General features: G+C 36.8%; 3 protein-coding genes across 6 annotated transcripts; 1 reads left to right on the top strand and 2 right to left on the bottom strand.

The window, feature by feature from the left end:
• Positions 1–1,181: 1,181 nt before the first annotated feature.
• On the bottom strand, positions 1,182–3,782 carry LOC147383355 (zinc metalloproteinase aureolysin). The gene is made up of 2 exons (XM_086427578.1): positions 3,531–3,782; positions 1,182–1,517 (listed from the first exon to the last, which is right to left on the bottom strand). Exons 1-2 carry the CDS (start codon positions 3,584–3,586, stop codon positions 1,325–1,327), a joined length of 249 nt encoding a protein of 82 aa, XP_086283704.1. The 5' UTR covers positions 3,587–3,782; the 3' UTR covers positions 1,182–1,324.
• A 2,966-nt stretch (positions 3,783–6,748) lies between these two features.
• LOC147383354 (uncharacterized) lies at positions 6,749–12,047 on the top strand. The gene is given in 6 exon segments (XM_086427570.1): positions 6,749–7,354; positions 7,356–7,451; positions 8,099–8,216; positions 8,761–9,113; positions 9,571–9,669; positions 10,105–12,047. Coding segments are annotated over 6 exon segments (2,781 nt in total). The 5' UTR covers positions 6,749–6,806; the 3' UTR covers positions 11,672–12,047.
• Positions 12,048–12,576: 529 nt separating this feature from the next.
• On the bottom strand, positions 12,577–17,382 carry LOC147383353 (BTB/POZ domain-containing protein At1g03010-like). Of its 4 annotated transcripts, none has more exons than XM_086427574.1 (4): positions 17,018–17,382; positions 15,345–15,431; positions 13,778–15,023; positions 12,577–13,312 (listed from the first exon to the last, which is right to left on the bottom strand). In XM_086427574.1, exons 1-4 carry the CDS (start codon positions 17,107–17,109, stop codon positions 12,773–12,775), a joined length of 1,965 nt encoding a protein of 654 aa, XP_086283700.1. In that variant the 5' UTR covers positions 17,110–17,382; the 3' UTR covers positions 12,577–12,772. The 4 variants fall into 4 exon arrangements, with proteins under 4 accessions (XP_086283700.1, XP_086283697.1, XP_086283698.1 ...); XM_086427571.1 differs by having other exon boundaries at positions 12,578–13,312; positions 13,778–14,977; positions 15,365–15,431; positions 17,018–17,381; XM_086427572.1 differs by lacking the exon at positions 17,018–17,382 and adding an exon at positions 15,526–15,644 and having other exon boundaries at positions 12,578–13,312; positions 13,778–14,977; positions 15,365–15,431.
• Positions 17,383–18,079: the final 697 nt, after the last annotated feature.

Genomic DNA, 18,079 nt, shown 5'->3' with positions numbered 1-18,079 from the left:
GGGTCCAGGCCAAATCATCCGAGCCGTTACATGTGTCCACCAAAGGAACGACCAAATTTCATACAGAGGACTGCAATATATTTTATTAATAAAATCATGTAACAAGGAAAATACATTAGAAAACATGAATACAAATGAACCTACAGGGAAAATATTAATTCCAACTAATACCCTTTTCTTTGGATAGATTTAGTTCAAGTTTATACCAAAAAACATTAACAACAAAGTTATAACTATAACCAGCAATAATATGAACGTCATATATAGCTAAACTGTTGCCTACAAGAAAATCAAGAGTTTTACATAAGCCGTTCTATAGAAATAAACAAAACCCTACCAAAGAAAAATAGGAAACAGGATAAACACAATATTTTCCATTTACAATATCTGGGTCTGGGTGCAGATGCAAGAAACTATGAAAACATGACAAAAAATTTAGGACCATAAGAGAACCTCATAAAGAACGGGTAGACACACACACATCCCTACTCCCTAGGAGTGTTGTTTCGTTGAGAGGTGCCCAAGTGTCCTCAAATCTCAGCAAAACAATAACCAAAGAGCAGAATTATCAGGTTAACATTACTTTTTCGGTCTCGTTGGAATCTTAGTGAAGAATTTTTTTAATATAAATCCCAATCATTATCTACTCCAGAGTCTTATGTCAACAATACATACCAATCAAGATTTAGTTTTAATATAAATTACAGTTGAGTAGCTAAAGTCAAGATTTGGTTCCAGAGTCTTATGTCGACAATACATACCAATCAAACCAAAACAAAATTTTTGGAAAACCACAACAAGACCAGCCACAGTTCTGGTGCACATATATTGGCAACCAAGAAATAAAATGTTCATAGGATGAGTAGCAGAGATGGACAAAAGAAAATGCTAGGAAAAAAAAAACAGAAATGAATACACGAGGACTTGTACTTAACTTTTCGATTTTTATAGACCATAATAATGAGAAAAGTGAAACAAATAAGCACACAATTTCACTAATCGTTATAGATTAGAGAACATCTCATGAAGATTCAAGGACTCCTAGTCCTCTTTTCAATAAATTCTTTGGTTTTTTTAAAATTAAAAAAAAAAAAAAAACTTCTCATGAAGGAAATTGTCTTTCAGAATAAATTTTGATAGACCACGTTACACGGATATTTTAACCAGGCATAAAGAAGAGATTGTATACTATATGGAAACTATATTCTGTCCAATTATTCAGGAAAGGGGGCAACAAATAATCCAACATGTATCAATATGATCATTCAAGTACAGAAACTATATTTTTTCCAATAATTCAGAAAAAGGGGTAACTAATAATCGATCATATATCAATATGATCGTTCAAGATGTGGGATCTCTTCTCTAAGGCCGCATTCCTCTTCCAATTCTCAACCGCTTTATCAACTGTGGCCTTTGCTTCACGTACCTCTTTGGCAGAAAACTTGTGTTCTATGATGCCCAAAGGTCCTGGCTGCAGTACCTCGATTACAGTCTCCATCTCTTGCTCCAGCTGTCTGTGAAAGAAGTAAATAACAGGTAACCATCATGAAACTGAAAATTGACAAAGTAGTCTTGAGAAGTGTAAAACTTGTAGGGAATAAAAATCACTGAATTTGAGAAGTAACGTCCGTCTTAGTCTATGAATTACTGTTTCTAACCTTCTTTTTTTGATAGGCAATTCACAAAGATTAAATAACTCAATGATTTATTTTTATTTTATTTTTTTGATACATGGCTATCCAGATTTAGTCCAACTATTCCCGTGGACACGTGAATCACCCCTTCCAACACGTGGCAAGTGTACTGGCCTCTTAAAGCACTAGGGGGGTGGCCAACAAGCGGATTTGAACTCAAGACCACTCCCTTTTTGAAGGGAGGCCCTAGCCACTACACCCGACACTCGTTGATTTAAATAACTGTTCATTCACCGGTAGTAGAAGTGAAAATTTTGGTGGATAGGGATCCCATAAAAACTTCTTTCAAGGAATGGGCCAAACCCGGTCATTTCTCAAGAACTATAGCTAAGAGCCTAGATACTACCACTTTAGTTGACTGATTGCATGCTAGTATGGCATGAAAAAAAAAAAGTAGAGGAGAGGGGAAGAGGGGGAGGAAAAATATTATACTAAATAAAATTTTCCTGTGAAGATGCCACCTCAGTGAGGTGGTAAAATCTGAGTGTGGTAATACAACAAACATGGTATCACACCCTGCCTTAACACTTAAACCTATCAAAAAAATAAAAAAAGTTTCTTGTCATTGTATTTCCAATTTTTAAGAGGTTCAAGGGGTGGGGGGGCATTGAAGGAAAAATTCATGTTGTTGCCATTAGGTAGTCCTGTTTTATCAAAAACTCAAAGGTGAAGAGGGATTCTGACCCTAGGTCCATGGTATCAACACTCACAAACTTTATCGACTTAACAATTGAGACATACAAAAAATGAACTTGTCTAAATGTCTCTTACAGTTCTTCTTTTACCCCTTTTTTTTTATAAATATAAGTTTATTACAAAAGCAAGAAGAATGTACAAAGAGCAGGAGGCCATTGAGATGAACGGCTACAACCAAAGAAAAGAGAAGCCTAAGTGGGGCACACGGACTCCCATCTAAAACAAACTCATCAAAGAATACACTTTTAAACTCTGGAAAGAGTTTACTAATCTTGTTGTTTCTATCAAAGTCTAGTTTTGGCACATATTTCATACTTCCTTCTTCTACTCTTTTGAGCATAGATAAATTGGTTACTTTTTTCTTTACTGAGCCAAGAATAACTTGAAATCAAAACTACCCCAAGACTTCTAAGACATCTTCCAAAACACATCCTCACAAGTTTCTACTGCTAGTTTGTAAGTAACCGTAAACAACGACTCTATCTAATCCACCTTTAATGTCATGGGTCTTGCATTACTTGAATTTTGTTAGAATTTTTTTATCTTCATTATTGTACAAAAATTCTACATTTGAATAACATTATGGTTAAATTGTAAGGTTCAATACCATATGTGATCCCCAAAAAATTTAGGTGTCCCAGCTTTAGATGCAGTTCTTTCGTTTAGTCCATTTTGGGGAAAAAGTAATTCGAAGAGACCACACATTCGATTCTAATAGGGCAACCATGGCCAATATAATTTACTTCTAGTAATCTACACTCTATAATTCAGTTTTTTTTTTTTTCTAAATGAAACAAACACCTGTTCTAATAATTAACTCTGACGATTTTGCATCCACGGATTCAGTTCGACTTCGAGAACCTTAATTATTTTGAGCCAAAACCTAAACCCTATAGAACTAATGGAATCTATATATTCCGAATTTAAACTGGGTTTCTTCTATAAAACTGGATCAAACAAAGGTGTTGCTCATACTTCTGAAACCCTAGATATTCTGATTTTGAGAAAAATTTCAGCTTTTCGTGATTAATGTGCACGAGAAATCACAGTATCAGTGTGAGGATGGACGGATGGATCGATGAAGCATTTTTTCACAGAAAACCAATTTAAAAAAAAAAAAACAGAAAATTGAGTTACCTTAAAATCCTGGAAAAAGGCAAGGAGTTGCCAAACCCTGCGAAAGATTTGGGCATTTTCTCGGAAAAATGGTTCTCGGCGAAGAAGATTTTGATTCCAGAACCAAAGCACACAGAGAGAGAGATTTTGCCACGACTGGGCCTGCGACCTGGGCGGGTTGGAGGGTCAACCTAGGCTCAGCCCAAGTGAGTGAGCCCCCTACCCGAATACAACTCGAATTGAGATCGGATTGAGACATTCCAACATAAACTCAACTCATCTTCTACGTAACTTGGCCTAGACATGCCCGTTAATCGGGTCGAGTTCGGGCCATCCCGCCCAAGTTGCACCCCTAACCACAACTGCATGAACGAGGGTTGTTAGTGGATCATATCAAACCCATAGTTAAATAACTTTGGACCTAGATTGAGGCCTTGGGTCTTGGTAATGATTTGATTTGATAACTGATGGTCCAATTGTTCTCGTATTGGATTTGGATATAAATGTCGAGATCATACAAAAAAAACTCAAGTTGACAAAGGTTTGATTTGAACCATTGGCAGGTCCTGTTGAAAACCACGATATCAAACACCAAAAAAACAAATCAAGCAAGAATACAAGATTTACTCGGTTCAATAAGATTTTCTACACCCACAGCTATAGTCAACAAAAAGATTTCTTCTTAAACTGTGAAAAAAAAGGGACTACGGTAATTGAGATTTTATAATAAGTATATATATAGTTCAAACGACAACCATTTCAACACACATTGCGACAACATGTTTTGTCTTATATGGGCAAAAATGTTTGGAATGGGCTGATTTTTTGTGAGGATGATCTCTATGGTGAGGAGATCATTCTTGCCAAAAATCAGTTCATTATGAAATTTCTAGACCGTCCAATTTTTGTAAATCAATTTTGATGGGGTTACAAGTTTTGGAATGGGATGATTTTTTGCCAGGATGATCCCCTCATCACAAAGATCATCCTCACAAAAAATCAGCCCATTCCAAACATTTTTGACCATATAAGACAAACACGTTGTCGCAACGTGTGTCGTTGGAACCCCACCCATATATATATATCCATACAAGTGGCGTAAGTATTCTTAAGAAAAGCATTATGCATTTTCTCTTTCCGTAATCTAGTAAAATTTGGTTTAGGGGCTTCGCCCCTGAACACTTGGGCAAGGGCGCACAATTCAACAGGCTCAGCATCCATGTCGTACCTCGAACAAAATACAAGGCTCGTGCACAACAAACCCAAGCATGAGTAGTGAAGTGAATTTTTTACTTAGTAGTATGCAAATAAAGAAGACACTCGGCTATATGCATTCTTCATTGCAATTGAGGTCCAACTTGTAGTGTTACACCTAAAAAATGATTGTTAGCACACATCTTGAGAGTACACGTGACTTGACATTTTGTAAATGAATTTTTCTTGCGACACCTATGAAGATCTTTAGAATAATACTAACAAGTAAACAAATGTTACACACAAGATCTTTTGACTATAGATAGTGAGTAATGAAGGTAAGAGAACCCAACTTATGTTATTCCAAGAAGAAACTCTATCGATCGACATTTGTACCCACAAGTATCGTTAACTATGACACAATCTAGGGGTATGACATGGAAGAATTGCTATGCTCGGACTAGGTTTTTTATATATTTTTTTCCTTGATGTAGTATAATTATGTCCCACTAAATTGTCAAAGCAAGCTCATAAAAGAACAAACCTACAAAACAATTGAATGGTTTGCATGATTTGCAAGGAATTCATTTTCAAGGAAAAATAACAGTTTTTTTTTTTTTTTTGAAAAAATTTTAGAGAAAAATAAATTTCTAAAGAAAAATAAAATAAAAAAGAGAGTTGGTTTTCAATTTTAGGATGTGGATAATCATATGACAGAATATCGAAAGTCACTTTTTTGGGTGGAGTGGATAAACTTTTTTTTTTTTTTCTTACCTTGAAAGAAAATTATTTTTTTGTGAAAAATTACTTTTCATAAAAATGCACAATCATAATTCATACATTTGAAAATTATATTTTTTATAAAATAAAATAAAAACATTTGCAAGCCCATTTTTCGTGCACAATCATGTCGATCATGGTTTTAAAACTCACAATAGACCGAGACAACTGGTGACTCATCCCAAAAGGCAATTGGGTGAGATGGTGAAGGTGAATGGTCCATCATTGACTAAGTTGGATTTTAAAAATGTCGACCTAAATTAAAAACTTGAACAAATCAATTGGACTTTTTAACTCTTATATAAAGTAATTATTTTTTCAATCCATATAAAATAAGATTTTGTGACACAACATTTTCCAATTGATATTATAGTTATTTACTTATATATATTGATGAGCGATGGTAGGGGTTCTAGACCGTAGGCTCGACCAGCAGGGGTGGGGAACTAACCTCTTAGAGCACTATATCTCACCCAAATCTCTTAGGTACATACAATACCACACACATCATACATACCACGTAAACAAGGATAAATCCTTGTGAGTGATTAACGAGGTGACTTGAACTCAAGACATCTCTCTTTTTGAAGGAATGCCTTGGACACTGTGCCAAACGCTTGTTGGTTATTTAGTCATATTTATTAAAAGTAAAAGTTGGTATGACAGTAGAATCTCTCATAAATAATTAGAGGTACAACTTGATTCAGTTTGGTTCCAAATAAGAACTGAATACATGATTTTAAATCTCATCCTAAATCGAGACTTCTCGTCCTATACGTCTCGATATCGTCCATCAACGAAATAGATATACAAATCAAATATATCAAACGAGATTTAAAATCACAATTCATTTTTTCTCATTGTTGAACGAGACGACTCAAATATATTGAAAAACTCATCCAAGATGACTCGATTTTGTTCATAGACAAGACAAGACGTCAAAATGAGTTTTAAAATCATGCCAAACAGACATAAGTAAGTTCCACTAAATAAGAACTAGAATTGAAACGAAATGCTAATATTTGAAAGTAATATTTTTTAATAAAAAAAATATAAATATATAATAAACATAAATTTTCATATAATAAATCATCCAACTATCCATAAACAAAATCAAATCAGCCCAAAATTATCGGTTTGGTGCCCTACAAATAGTTTTGTTACAAACCGGTTTAAATGGGTTGAATAGTTCAAAAGGAGATGACCCGGACACTTCAACTCGGTGCCCGTTTGGGGCGAATTACAGATCCGAAGGGTTTAAGCTTTCGTCGTTCCCTCCTTACTTTGAGGGTTTTAGGGCAGTGACCTCTCTCTCTCCACATCATGGCTTTCTCTCTCCTTCTTCGTAATCTCTCCTCCAAAAACCCTAATTTCCATTATCGAACACCCTCTTTGATCAGAGGAATTCGACCTTTCTCCTGGTTCTCTAATGGCGGCAACATCAAATCGTTTTCGACCTCTGGATCCTCTCTCTTGCAAACAGAAGCAAACCTCTCAAATCTCTCCGACCCCAAAACAAGTCTTTCAGATCGTATGAGCTTTGTTTTCGATCAAATCGACATAATCGAGAAAGAAAGAAGCAACAAAGACGAGGCATTGCAGAGGATTCGTGCTTGGAGGGAGACTAAGAAGAAGAAGAACGACGATGAGAGTTCAAAATTCGGGGTTTTGGATTCAGTTGATTCGAATTTGAGTTCGGAGTCTGAGGTGACAACGGGGAAAAAAGAGAATTTGTTTACGAAGGAGGTTGAAGTGGTTCATCCATGGCCGGAATGGATCGAATTGATGGAACGTTTGGTTCAACAGAACTACTTCGACCATCGGCGTGTAGACGAGGATAGAATGGTTCAGAATCTGGATATTGATGTATCGGGGTTTTTCAGAAGAAGGGTTCGATTTTACGAGGGATTGGACCACTGTTCGCACTGCTTGTCTCAACTTTGGTCGTGACCGCTTTGATATCCTGAGGTGTATATTTTTTCCCTTGCATTTTATTTCATTTTCTAGTGATTTAGTAGTGTTTTGGTCTGTTTTATTTCATGATTATTGTTTGATTTTCTAAATGTGATAAGTTGAAAGAGCAATTTAGACTGAAATGAGAATCATAGGGGGGATACGCCAATGCAATCTAAGTTTTACATAAAATAGTAGGTCAAGAAGACAGACCAAGCATACAAGAAACAAAGAACACAATGCACCCGAGAAAACAATATATTACAAACCCAATCCAAGCGACCTAAAAGGTCCAAAAAAATGAAAAGAAAAGAAAAAGAACCCCTCTTCGAAGATTTTACACTAGAAAAAGAGAAGGCCCAAAATTGAAACCAGAAATAGCATTCTAAATGGTCTTCTTCTTATTATTATTTTTTTTGGGGTGGGGGGGAGCGTTCTACCCCCACTAATTCCCTTAAATCAACCCACCAAGCCAACAGTAGAGATGCTATACCAGCTCAAAATACACCAGTGCATCTAGGGTTATATTTGTAACAAAAAAAGGTAACCCATAAGAATTCACCTCACGCTATCTTTTTTTTTTTTTTTGTATGTGTGTGAACCCATTGAGTGTATAGCATTATTCTGCTTGGTACCTGTGCTAAGCTGGCAATAGATTTCAGGTCGTTGTCGAGGCAGGATATTCAAATTTTAGTTGGTCATGGATGCCCTAGTGTGGACAGGAAAGTAGTTTTTTCTGCAAAGCTGTTAAGGAAGCATGTCCACCTTGATGAAGGAGATGTACGTATTATATCCCTAACTTTTCATTTTTCAAATAGCATTTGCTTCATCTTTGGTTTTGGATAAGAGTGTTCATGTTGCAGGAATTGTCACAACCGTTCTTTCGTGTTAAATTAGTTGTTTATTATGGGTTTAGGATCCACTATTGGTTTAATTGTATCCAAATTGCTTAGCATTTGTGATTTTGGCCATCTTAGTATGAATTGTTTCTGATTTAGTTCTGATTTCTTATATAGATAAATGAACTTAATTTCTATTGTTCTTTACCAATATGAGGATCGGCTGACCATAGTCGTTCACTTTGACATTTTCTGGACCACTACCATTATTTTTAAGTGGTAAGAATATAATGTGGTTGATTTTAGAAGTCGGAGATCGCTCATAGACTCACTGAAAGTTGTTTACTCAAGCTTCCCTTCATTTACACCATGTGTCCTCACATGGCAGATTTACTCTTGTTTTGGAGAATTGGTTTCCTCCACTAAGATAATCTGAAGATAGGAATATATTTTACCTCCATAAATGACCAAGTATGCATTTTCAGGTTTGTAGTTCATGCAATTTGAGAAGCTCTTGTGACAAAGGATATCTTCTATCGCGTAAAGAGGATGAGGCACGGACCCTCGATATTATGCGTATCCTGTTGACATTTGGTTTTGATCCCGTGAATGGGTCAGTTGATAATAAATCTCTTCTGAAAATGAAATCTGTGAAAACAGTAATCCGCAAGTTGCTTCATGAGGTCGTCAAGTTGAGTGCAGTTCCAATAGATCCAAATCTTCCACCACCGGTAATCAAGAGGCCCCCGCCAAAAGTAAAGCAACCACCTCCCCCACCAAAGAAACGAGTAGGACGTGACGACATAGAGATGAAGAAAGGGGACTGGCTCTGTCCTAAGTATGGCTCTATCTCAAATGTTTATGATTTGGTCGTGCCTTATCTCTTCTCTGTAAGTTAAGAGGAAAAAAGATGCCCATGAATAGACCCAAAGGAAGCTATATTGGCATAAAAGCTGATGAATGTTTCCCATACGCAGGGATGAAACCATCATTTAATGTGTTCATCCCTGGTAACCTTATATGCCAAGAATTGTCCATATAAGGTGCTGTACAGCATAGATTAGATGGTTCGTGTCATCCATGTGGTGTATTTTTTGACAGAGTTCTAATCTGCCTGGGCAACACATATACTGATTTCAAGGACCGACCTTAGCATTTGCATGACCGATACCTTAGATTTTTCTTATGTACTCAGCCTATGTTTTGTTATTTTTTTATCTTTAATCACTAATGCATTATTTTGGAAATTGAAATTTTCTTTTTAGTTTGCTAAAGATGATAAGTATTGGTTACAGGTGCGACTTTATGAATTTCGCAAAGAATACGGTGTGCTTGCAATGTGATGCCAAGCGCCCGAAGAGACAACTGCTTCCCGGGGAATGGGAGTGTCCTGAGTAAGTTTTCTCTGCACCATTATTACTGAACTTTTTTTGTTGGTTCTATCAATGGATTATTGCCATAATGTTTGGGTGATGCTTCTGTGGCCCATTCTCCCCAAACTCTGAATTATTAGAAGATGTGGGATACATGTCAAAAGAGATGGCATTTGATGGGTTCCTTGGTAAAAAATGGACATGGTTGAATGATTGCCAGTTCCTTGGCTGTTGAATTCCCTTTTTCATTTGTCAGAATTTTCTTGACCGTGGAAAATTCTAAATATCAGATAAATTGTTTTGTCCAATAGCATTGACTTTTGACTGTCGCAATCTCCTTGGTGGGATCCAACCCATTGCATGCTATGGTTGTACTTTTCTTTTTCCCATGCATGTACCCTTTTTTCAACTCGAGAGTTCTCACACATTCATCATCATTGCTTCTGTCATTCTTAGGTGCAACTTCTTGAATTATAGACGAAATATGGCGTGCTTTCATTGTGAACACAAGCGCCCACCCGATGAATTTATGGAGAATCAAACGCAGGCAAGATCACATGATCCAAGAACGAGGTTCGAGAGGATTGCCAGTATGCCTGGGGGTTCTAATGCTTGGAATTTTGACTTTGACGACAATGAATCAGATGGTGCAGATGTTGCTGCTTTTGAATTTGCAGATCCTCCCAGAATAGCTGAAGATTCTTCTTTCGAGAACCACGTTCAAGGGGGAAGTTTGAGGGGACCTGAAGATGACTCTTTTGAGACCAACAGAATACCAAGAGCCAATAGCAGAGTCAGATTTTTAGATCTTGATCAAAGGAAGTCTCGGGCAGGATTTGATGACTTTGATGAAGAAGAAGAGGATGATGTCGATAGTTATGAGCTAGTCACACCAAATAATAATTCAATGGAGGAGACTTCTTCAAAAGATTTCTCTGAGATCGAAGGATATTCTGATTCTGAAGATTTTGAAGGTTCTGATCATATGTCGCATGGTCGTCGGCCTCCCAATTCTTCCTCGCGTAATAGGAGGTCTAAGCCAATGCGAGGGACAGTAGATTTGTCAGGCTCTGAGGATGATGGGCAAGGATTTGATTCAAAAGAAGACCTTTCAATTTATCCCAACTGGAAATCTAGTCATATTGCTGATTCGAGAAATGGACTTGAGAGCGATTCTGACTCTGATGGTGATATAGACCGAGGTTTTGGACCCAATCAAACTAAGAGGAATAACTGGAGTTCAAAGAGAAGGGGTTTTAAAAATGGAACAAATTCTGATTCTGAAGATGCACTTCCATATGGTTCAGAATCTGACAATGAGGATCTAGAATTTGGTAGAAATAAGTTCAGAGGAAGAATGGAAAATATTGATAGAAGAGGAAACACTTGCAAGGGTCGTGGCCAGTTTAAATCATCTAGAGATTCAGATATGAGGAGTGACAGAAGGAACTCCTTTGGTAATGACGATGACGATCTACAATCTGGTAGAAGAGGAAACACTTTCAAGGGTCGTGGCCAGTTTAAATCATCTAGAGATTCAGATATGAGGAGTGACAGAAGGAACTCCTTTGGTAATGACGATGACGATCTACAATCTGGTAGAAATAATATTAGAAGAAATAAAGCAGACCCTAATAGAAGAGGAAACACTTTCAAGGGCCGTGATCAATTTGAGTCAACTAGAGATGCACGATTCAAATCCAATGATAGGATGGGTGACAGAAGGAACTCTTTTGGTAATGCCGATCTTGATAGACCGTTTAGAGGTTCTCGTAGGAACGACAGAGGATCTAGTGATGATCTTGATAGACCATTTCGAGGTTCTCGTAGGAACGACAGAGGATCTAGTGATGATGGCTATGGAGGGAGAGTGGATGACAGACGGGGTAATTTGCGGAATTTCGGTAGGCCTGGACAAGGGGAAGGATTTGAACATCGGCATCGTGGAAGATCTAATGCATTCAATGATCAACCAATGGATTTTGATGATGATAGACGAAGGAGGCGCAAAATTGAAAGATGAATAGAATTTCAGAATGGGTGCTCCAGGGAACTTTAAACCATTGAATTAGTCTTACAGTAAATTAGAGGGATGGTGTTGAATCTCCTTCTCACCAAGGATCAAGTTATTCAGCAGAAGTCACAGAATGGCAGCTGGAGTCCATCAATTGTGTGAGATCTAAGTTATGTTCACCATTTTCCTATATGATTTGAATTTCTAGTGCTTGCTTGAGGAGATTTGTGGGCCTAGAAACGTCAGTTTTTTTTTGGATATCATTAATTTGTTTCAGATGCAACATCCACTGAACTGTTGTACATAAATGTTCTCTTTTCATTATTATGGTTATTTTCCAAAGCATGTACTCTGTTACCATTTCAAGGGAAATTTTGCATCTTAATCTCGACTGTCTCCAAAAAAATTTCCTCAAATTTCTCTGTTGACGAAAGCTGCTATAATAGCTAAAACAGAAATCTTAGGTTGTTAGACTGCAAAGATGATCTACCAATGACCCCCACTCCAGGCAAATGCATGCAGCATCACTTTCACCGGCACATCATTGGTAGATCTTTTTATTTATTTATTTTATAAGTAAAAATTTTATTAAATAAAAGAAAGGGTGGTCGAGATGACCATCCTTCTCCAGTACATAAGAGTTCATTGGCTCCGTCTAGGCAGACTCCTTCACTAAATTGATTTCATTGGAAAATTATGATACCTGTAATAGTTCTGCAATGTGCTTCGTTGGCTGATAGGATAACAAATTAATGTCTTAGTATATCTACATTAGGCCTTTTATCTGTTAAGAGTGGAAGGTTAGAACACCTGAATAATCCACAAGTAGACCAATGAGCTGCAAAAAGTGACGCCATATTGGCTGTTCTGACTATTTCAAAGTCCTACAAGTTTTTTTTTTTTTTTTTTGATTGATCAAAGTCCTACAAATTCTTTCTCACACACTTCACCATACACACGTTTTGGATATGAGTTGACTAATTGCCAACTTGCATGCCTTCATCAGAAGGCCAAGGGAGAGAGATCATTGAAAACAGATTCATCTCTGGAAACTATCAACCCAAGATTATACACAATCACAACATTTAAACTATACACACTTGTATACAGTCAAGAAAGGGAGTGACGCCTTCGCTTTTGAAATAAAAAGCGTTGTTCCGAGTTAGCCTTTCCATCGATGGTCTTGATATTGTTTACCCGAAATAGAGTATGAAGCTTGCTTAGTTTTTTGGTGAAAGATTTGAGCATTTTGTTAGCTGGGTTTGACCGAACAAGCTCTTGCTTCATCGATACATGATCCTTCTCTAAATCAGTCAACCTCATCCTCATTCTTGCAACTTCAAGTTTCAGTTCTCGGTTCTCTCTTCTTACGGATGCATAGTTGTCTCTTGGGGAGATGGCGCCACTGCCCGCACCGCTACTTGAACGTTGAGGGAATTGACCATTGATCGAACCAAAGAAGAACTGATTGTGGCCCCCATTCATTGCGTTCCTAAGCCTTATCTGCTCGAAATACAGCACTTGGACTGCCATCTGTACAGGTAACCTTTCATTTTGAGCCGCATGGCTGCATGCCTCCTGTGATAGTTTCTGACAATCAATGGTTTTGCAGAGTCGGTAGCGTTCGGAATCCTTGATATTTGGATGAACCTGCAAGTATGCAAACTAATTGATGTTTAAAACCTTTACATAATTATAATAGAGAGCTGCTATGGGCAACCCAACTTTTACTCATTACACCCCAATTAAAAATTTACAAAAAATGTATGGTTGAGAATAACTAAAAGTTGGGGTGCCAATAGTAGCTCCTTATCTCTCTCTTTTTGTGTAAGATTTCTACTTTTAGGTTCCGGATTTTACACGAGCCTAATCATAATTGAAAACAACTACTGAAATTGTGTGAACTCATCTTATAATGTTTTGTAATGTCCAATTAATAATTTGAGCCAAATCTTTGTATAATGTTTGAGTGGTGTGTTTTAATCTTTAATTGGGTGTGATAAATAATTTAAGAAATTGGGGGGTGTTACAAGTAAAAGTTGGGGTGCCAATAGCGCTCTATTATAATACTGTAAAAAAAAATATCAATATTGTTTCATACAATATTATTCATACCTTCAGGAAGATATCTACAGCTCTGTATAACCCATCGTTTACAAGCCGAGCATGATCTGGAAGTAGTTCTGCTAAAGCAATGAACTTCGATGGCATCAAATTTGAATCAAGTGCAATTTCTGCTAGATAATTGTCCATTAGCTTTGATACCTTAAGAATCGAGCTCTGTTTAGGAGATCCTGGGATATCAAAATCATAACCCAATTCATTTTCATCTCTCAAGTGGTTTTGTTCGTCATCTTCGTCTTCATCCACATTTAGAAAGATAGAAAAGATCTTAAATATCGTATCTGTTTCATACAACGGATGATGGTTGTTTCCATGTGAGTTTGCAGGGATGAGGATGTCTTCAAGAATTGCTTGGTCCAATTGCATGCCAATTCTCCTCTCTAAATCAGCTTTACAAGCGGTGGATGCTGAATTCATAATCGCAGTTTTCAGCAGACTTGAAAGAAATGCCATTGGTACCGTACTCTTTCTAGATTGGGTTGGTAATAAACTAATGATTGCTTCAACAATCACCCTTTGTTTCTTCTGCAACTCTAAATCCGAGAAGTTTTCTTTAACTAAGTGAGTCTCTCTGACAACAGGACCTTGAAGAGAGTTATTTGCATAGTTCATCAAAATCTTGCTAATTAAGTCCTGTTTCAGACCCTTTGATTTTACTGCCGATAGAACCCGTTGGAAGAAATCTAAGTTAAGAACTGTGAGTGCCTTTCCCCACCAATCTGACGGGGTTTCCATTTCAGTGCTTGTTATGGGTTTGACGGGAAAGTTCTGCTCAAGTTTGGATAAGCCAGACGTGAGCTGTTCTTTACAAGCGTTAGATGCAATTCCGTTAATAATCCGGCTAACCAAGTTGATTTCCTCTGCAATGGGTAGGAGGCTTTCACAGCAGTGAAGAACAGTTATCGAGTTCGAGATGTTTGGGAGAACTATCTCTTTTAGATATATTTCTGTTCGGGTTTCCAAGTTTTTCTCAGCAAACTCTTCTGTCATTTCTAGGTAATTAGCTACACACCGTAACATGGCAACATTTGATAGCTTTATCTCAATGTTCACTCCATAACAGAACTTTGCAGCTATCTCAAATGTCTCTGATCCACCAGGAACGGCTGAGAGATTAATCCGTGACACTTTCGAATCCTTCGCTTCCAACAACATTTTGCGAATCTTTCCACTCCTTGAAACTAAAGGGAACTGCAAAAGATCATGACCATATGAATGAAGGGTCAGTCCTTTTCTACTTTTTGTTATATTTTTTTTCTTCTTGACGGTTCAAATCTTGCAGGTTCATGGACTCCCATGATTGAAACAAAACTGAGAACTTTATATTGGACAGAAATATACATAGAAATTGAAATCAATAAATTAGGGCTTAGACCCATAGCTCAGTTGGTTTGACACATTGCAAAAACAACTTTGAGGGCGTGGGTTCAAGTCCAGCTTACCCATTAAGAAAAATGGAGAACTTATAAACACTCTTTTCCTTAGAAATCTATGAAGATAGAACTTACAGAAGAGAACATGGCAAGTAATTGTGGAAGAGAACGAAGAAACAAGATGCCAAACCAGATTCTTTCTTACCTTATGAAGTGAAAAGCTTGTTGTTCCTACTTCAACAGTAAGATCACTAGAAACATCAGAAATTGGCCTACAAAAAGAAACAATATTTAGATTTTGAACTGCATAAGAGCAACAGAACCCAGAAATTGCAGAAAGATGACAGAACTGAAACAATGGCCTACATGTTTGTTAATGCTAATGGTGGAACACAACCTTACAGGAATCTATATCTGCACCACCTTGTTTGAACCCAAAGTTCTAAAAATTGAGTTTCAATGACATGGTGTTTTTTTCCGTATATTTTGAACAAATACAAATCCATGCACAGTTTGATTCATCTGAATAGTGTTGGTCACCATGAATGGCCCACGTAGAAAAGTACACCATTAATAATTGTAAATTGAATACGACTTAGCGAGTGATATTGTGGAAAAGATAAGGCTAAGAGTTATAAACGTTGGAAAATCGAACTTAAGAGTGTGGACATTGGAATTTCCCGGGCTAAAATACCAATAATGGAGATGAGTTCACATGGACTTGTAGGGAATGGGACAGACGGGTCATCTGGTTTCCTTTGGTTTTATTAAGAAGCACTGTTTGTTTTTCTTTGTTTCTGTTTAAAGTAGGACACCATGTCGTATTCAATACTGTTGTACAACTTTCCGTACCATTTAGAGGATCTTTAGCACAAACAATTATTTATAAGCAAAGGCTAATTTAATTTGTATTTATGATGCATGTTGATTTCAGGATTTTAGGGTTCGAGACTCCTGCCAGATGCAATGGTCACAAGGTCAGGCCCACAATTGGATCACATTTTTACGCTGTTCAAGTGTTTATAACTGTCATATCAGGTTATCTTTGCAAATTTATTATCAAATCAAACTATTTATTCCTAAAATGCCCCTGCTATAAGAAATTTCAACTTTAAAATTTTGATTAAATTACTATAAAATGGCCTCCATACTTTGAACTATTGGAACCATCAATATCAAGAGTTTTTGTTATTATGTATATGATTTGTTTGAGATAACTTGCTATTTATTCTTGATGTATCCTTCAAACCATTCTATAGCTTATATCATTTATTCCTAAAATGGCCTCAATGATGCATGACTAAACCAATCCCTGATAAAATTATTGGGGAATATTGCTCTTTCAGAGGTGTGATCGTTAAGAAACATTTAAGTATACCCTTTACTTGAAATTAGATGGCCATTTGTGAACATAAATCAAACTCATGCCTTTTGTGAATTGAACCCACCCAACAAATCCAAAGCACTTGAAACAAGATGTAAAACAGAATAACGACTTTATCGAAAACAGAAGCAAATTGTGCAAGGCTTCGAACTATGCAAGTTGAAGCCAGTTCCAATTTCGTTTTTCGAAACAGCTTGCATTGCCATTGCCTCTTGTCACCATGAATTAGTACATCTTTAAACAAATCAAACAATGAGAACAGTTCTGCCTTGCTTCTTTGTTCCATAATTCTTCACTAAAAATAACTAAAACAATAAAATCTTAGATAAACCAAAACCCAAAATTATAAAAAGTTCCAATGCAGCCTTTTCATGCACAGTGCCTGACATGTGACAACCACCTCAGGCCCATATTAGCAGAAACATTCATTAAAAACACTACTGAAATATTTGTGAAGAAGAAGAAGAAGAATACCATTCGGTGGCATGCCTCGCACTTGAACTTGGACGAAATGATCTCTTACCGGAAATACTGGGCTTCAATTCAGCAATTGTAGCTACACCCATCTCTCTAAATCCAACCAATTCAAACCCAGAATTCAGTTGAAGACGACCTCACCCACGCTTCACCCAAGACAGAGAACAAGTATCGTTGCTTAATGACCCATGTCAATGAAGGGTGATTAGTTGCAGAGAAAGCAAGTTGGACTTTTCTTTTTGTGGAGAGAATGATGAAGGAGTCTCTCTCTCTATATATATCTTTCACTCTATTTGAAAAAAGTAAGTTGGAGTAATATTGAAGTTTGATGAACCCATGCAGGATTAAGGGGTAGTTAAGATGGGTTTGTATTGCATTTCAATTGTTCTTAATTTGATTAATCTAAAGTCAAGGAAATGTAGCTCTTCTTCCTCTTTTCGGTGAAAGTGGTTTTTCCCTTTTAGAGCTGCTATTGGCAGACCAACTTTTACTAATGCCACACCAATTCCTATGTAAATCATCAAAGAATTGTTTACAATTGGTGTGGTGTTAGTAAAAGTTGGTGCAGCAATAGTAACTCTTTTTTTTTATCCCTTGCAGGATTCCTGAGGTTCTGCAGTGCTTTTGGTTGCTATAATCATAGCTAATGAAAGCTACCGAAATAAAGTATGGGTTAAAAAACTCTATATTATGTGTAAAGTCTACTAAAGTGGCAATTAAGAGGATGACTTGCTTAACATAATATGATGAAGAGGCAAAAAGTAGTTCAATAAAGCTAAACTTTTACAAACCAAGTGTGTATGGATCCTGGGAAAATAATTTTTCAAGAAATTTAATTCTTAAAGAAAATGGGTTTTCTTTGAAAATGATTGCCGATGTTTGATTGCAACAATGAAAATGACAAAAAGTGGCTTTTAGTTTTGAGATTCTGGATAATCGTGAGATGATAGCATTAGGATTTCCCTCCGTAACATTGGGTTGGAAAACGGATTTTATCCAAAACGAGAAAATCATTCTATAGAGAAGAAATTTTCAAAACGGGAAAAGTTTTTCTTTTTC

Source organism: Akebia trifoliata, chromosome 16 (assembly GCF_017979445.1).
Source record: "Akebia trifoliata isolate Shusen 1 chromosome 16, ASM1797944v1, whole genome shotgun sequence".
In the NCBI taxonomy this organism is placed as follows: domain Eukaryota; kingdom Viridiplantae; phylum Streptophyta; class Magnoliopsida; order Ranunculales; family Lardizabalaceae; genus Akebia; species Akebia trifoliata.
This window is presented reverse-complemented; position numbering and strand designations above follow the sequence as displayed.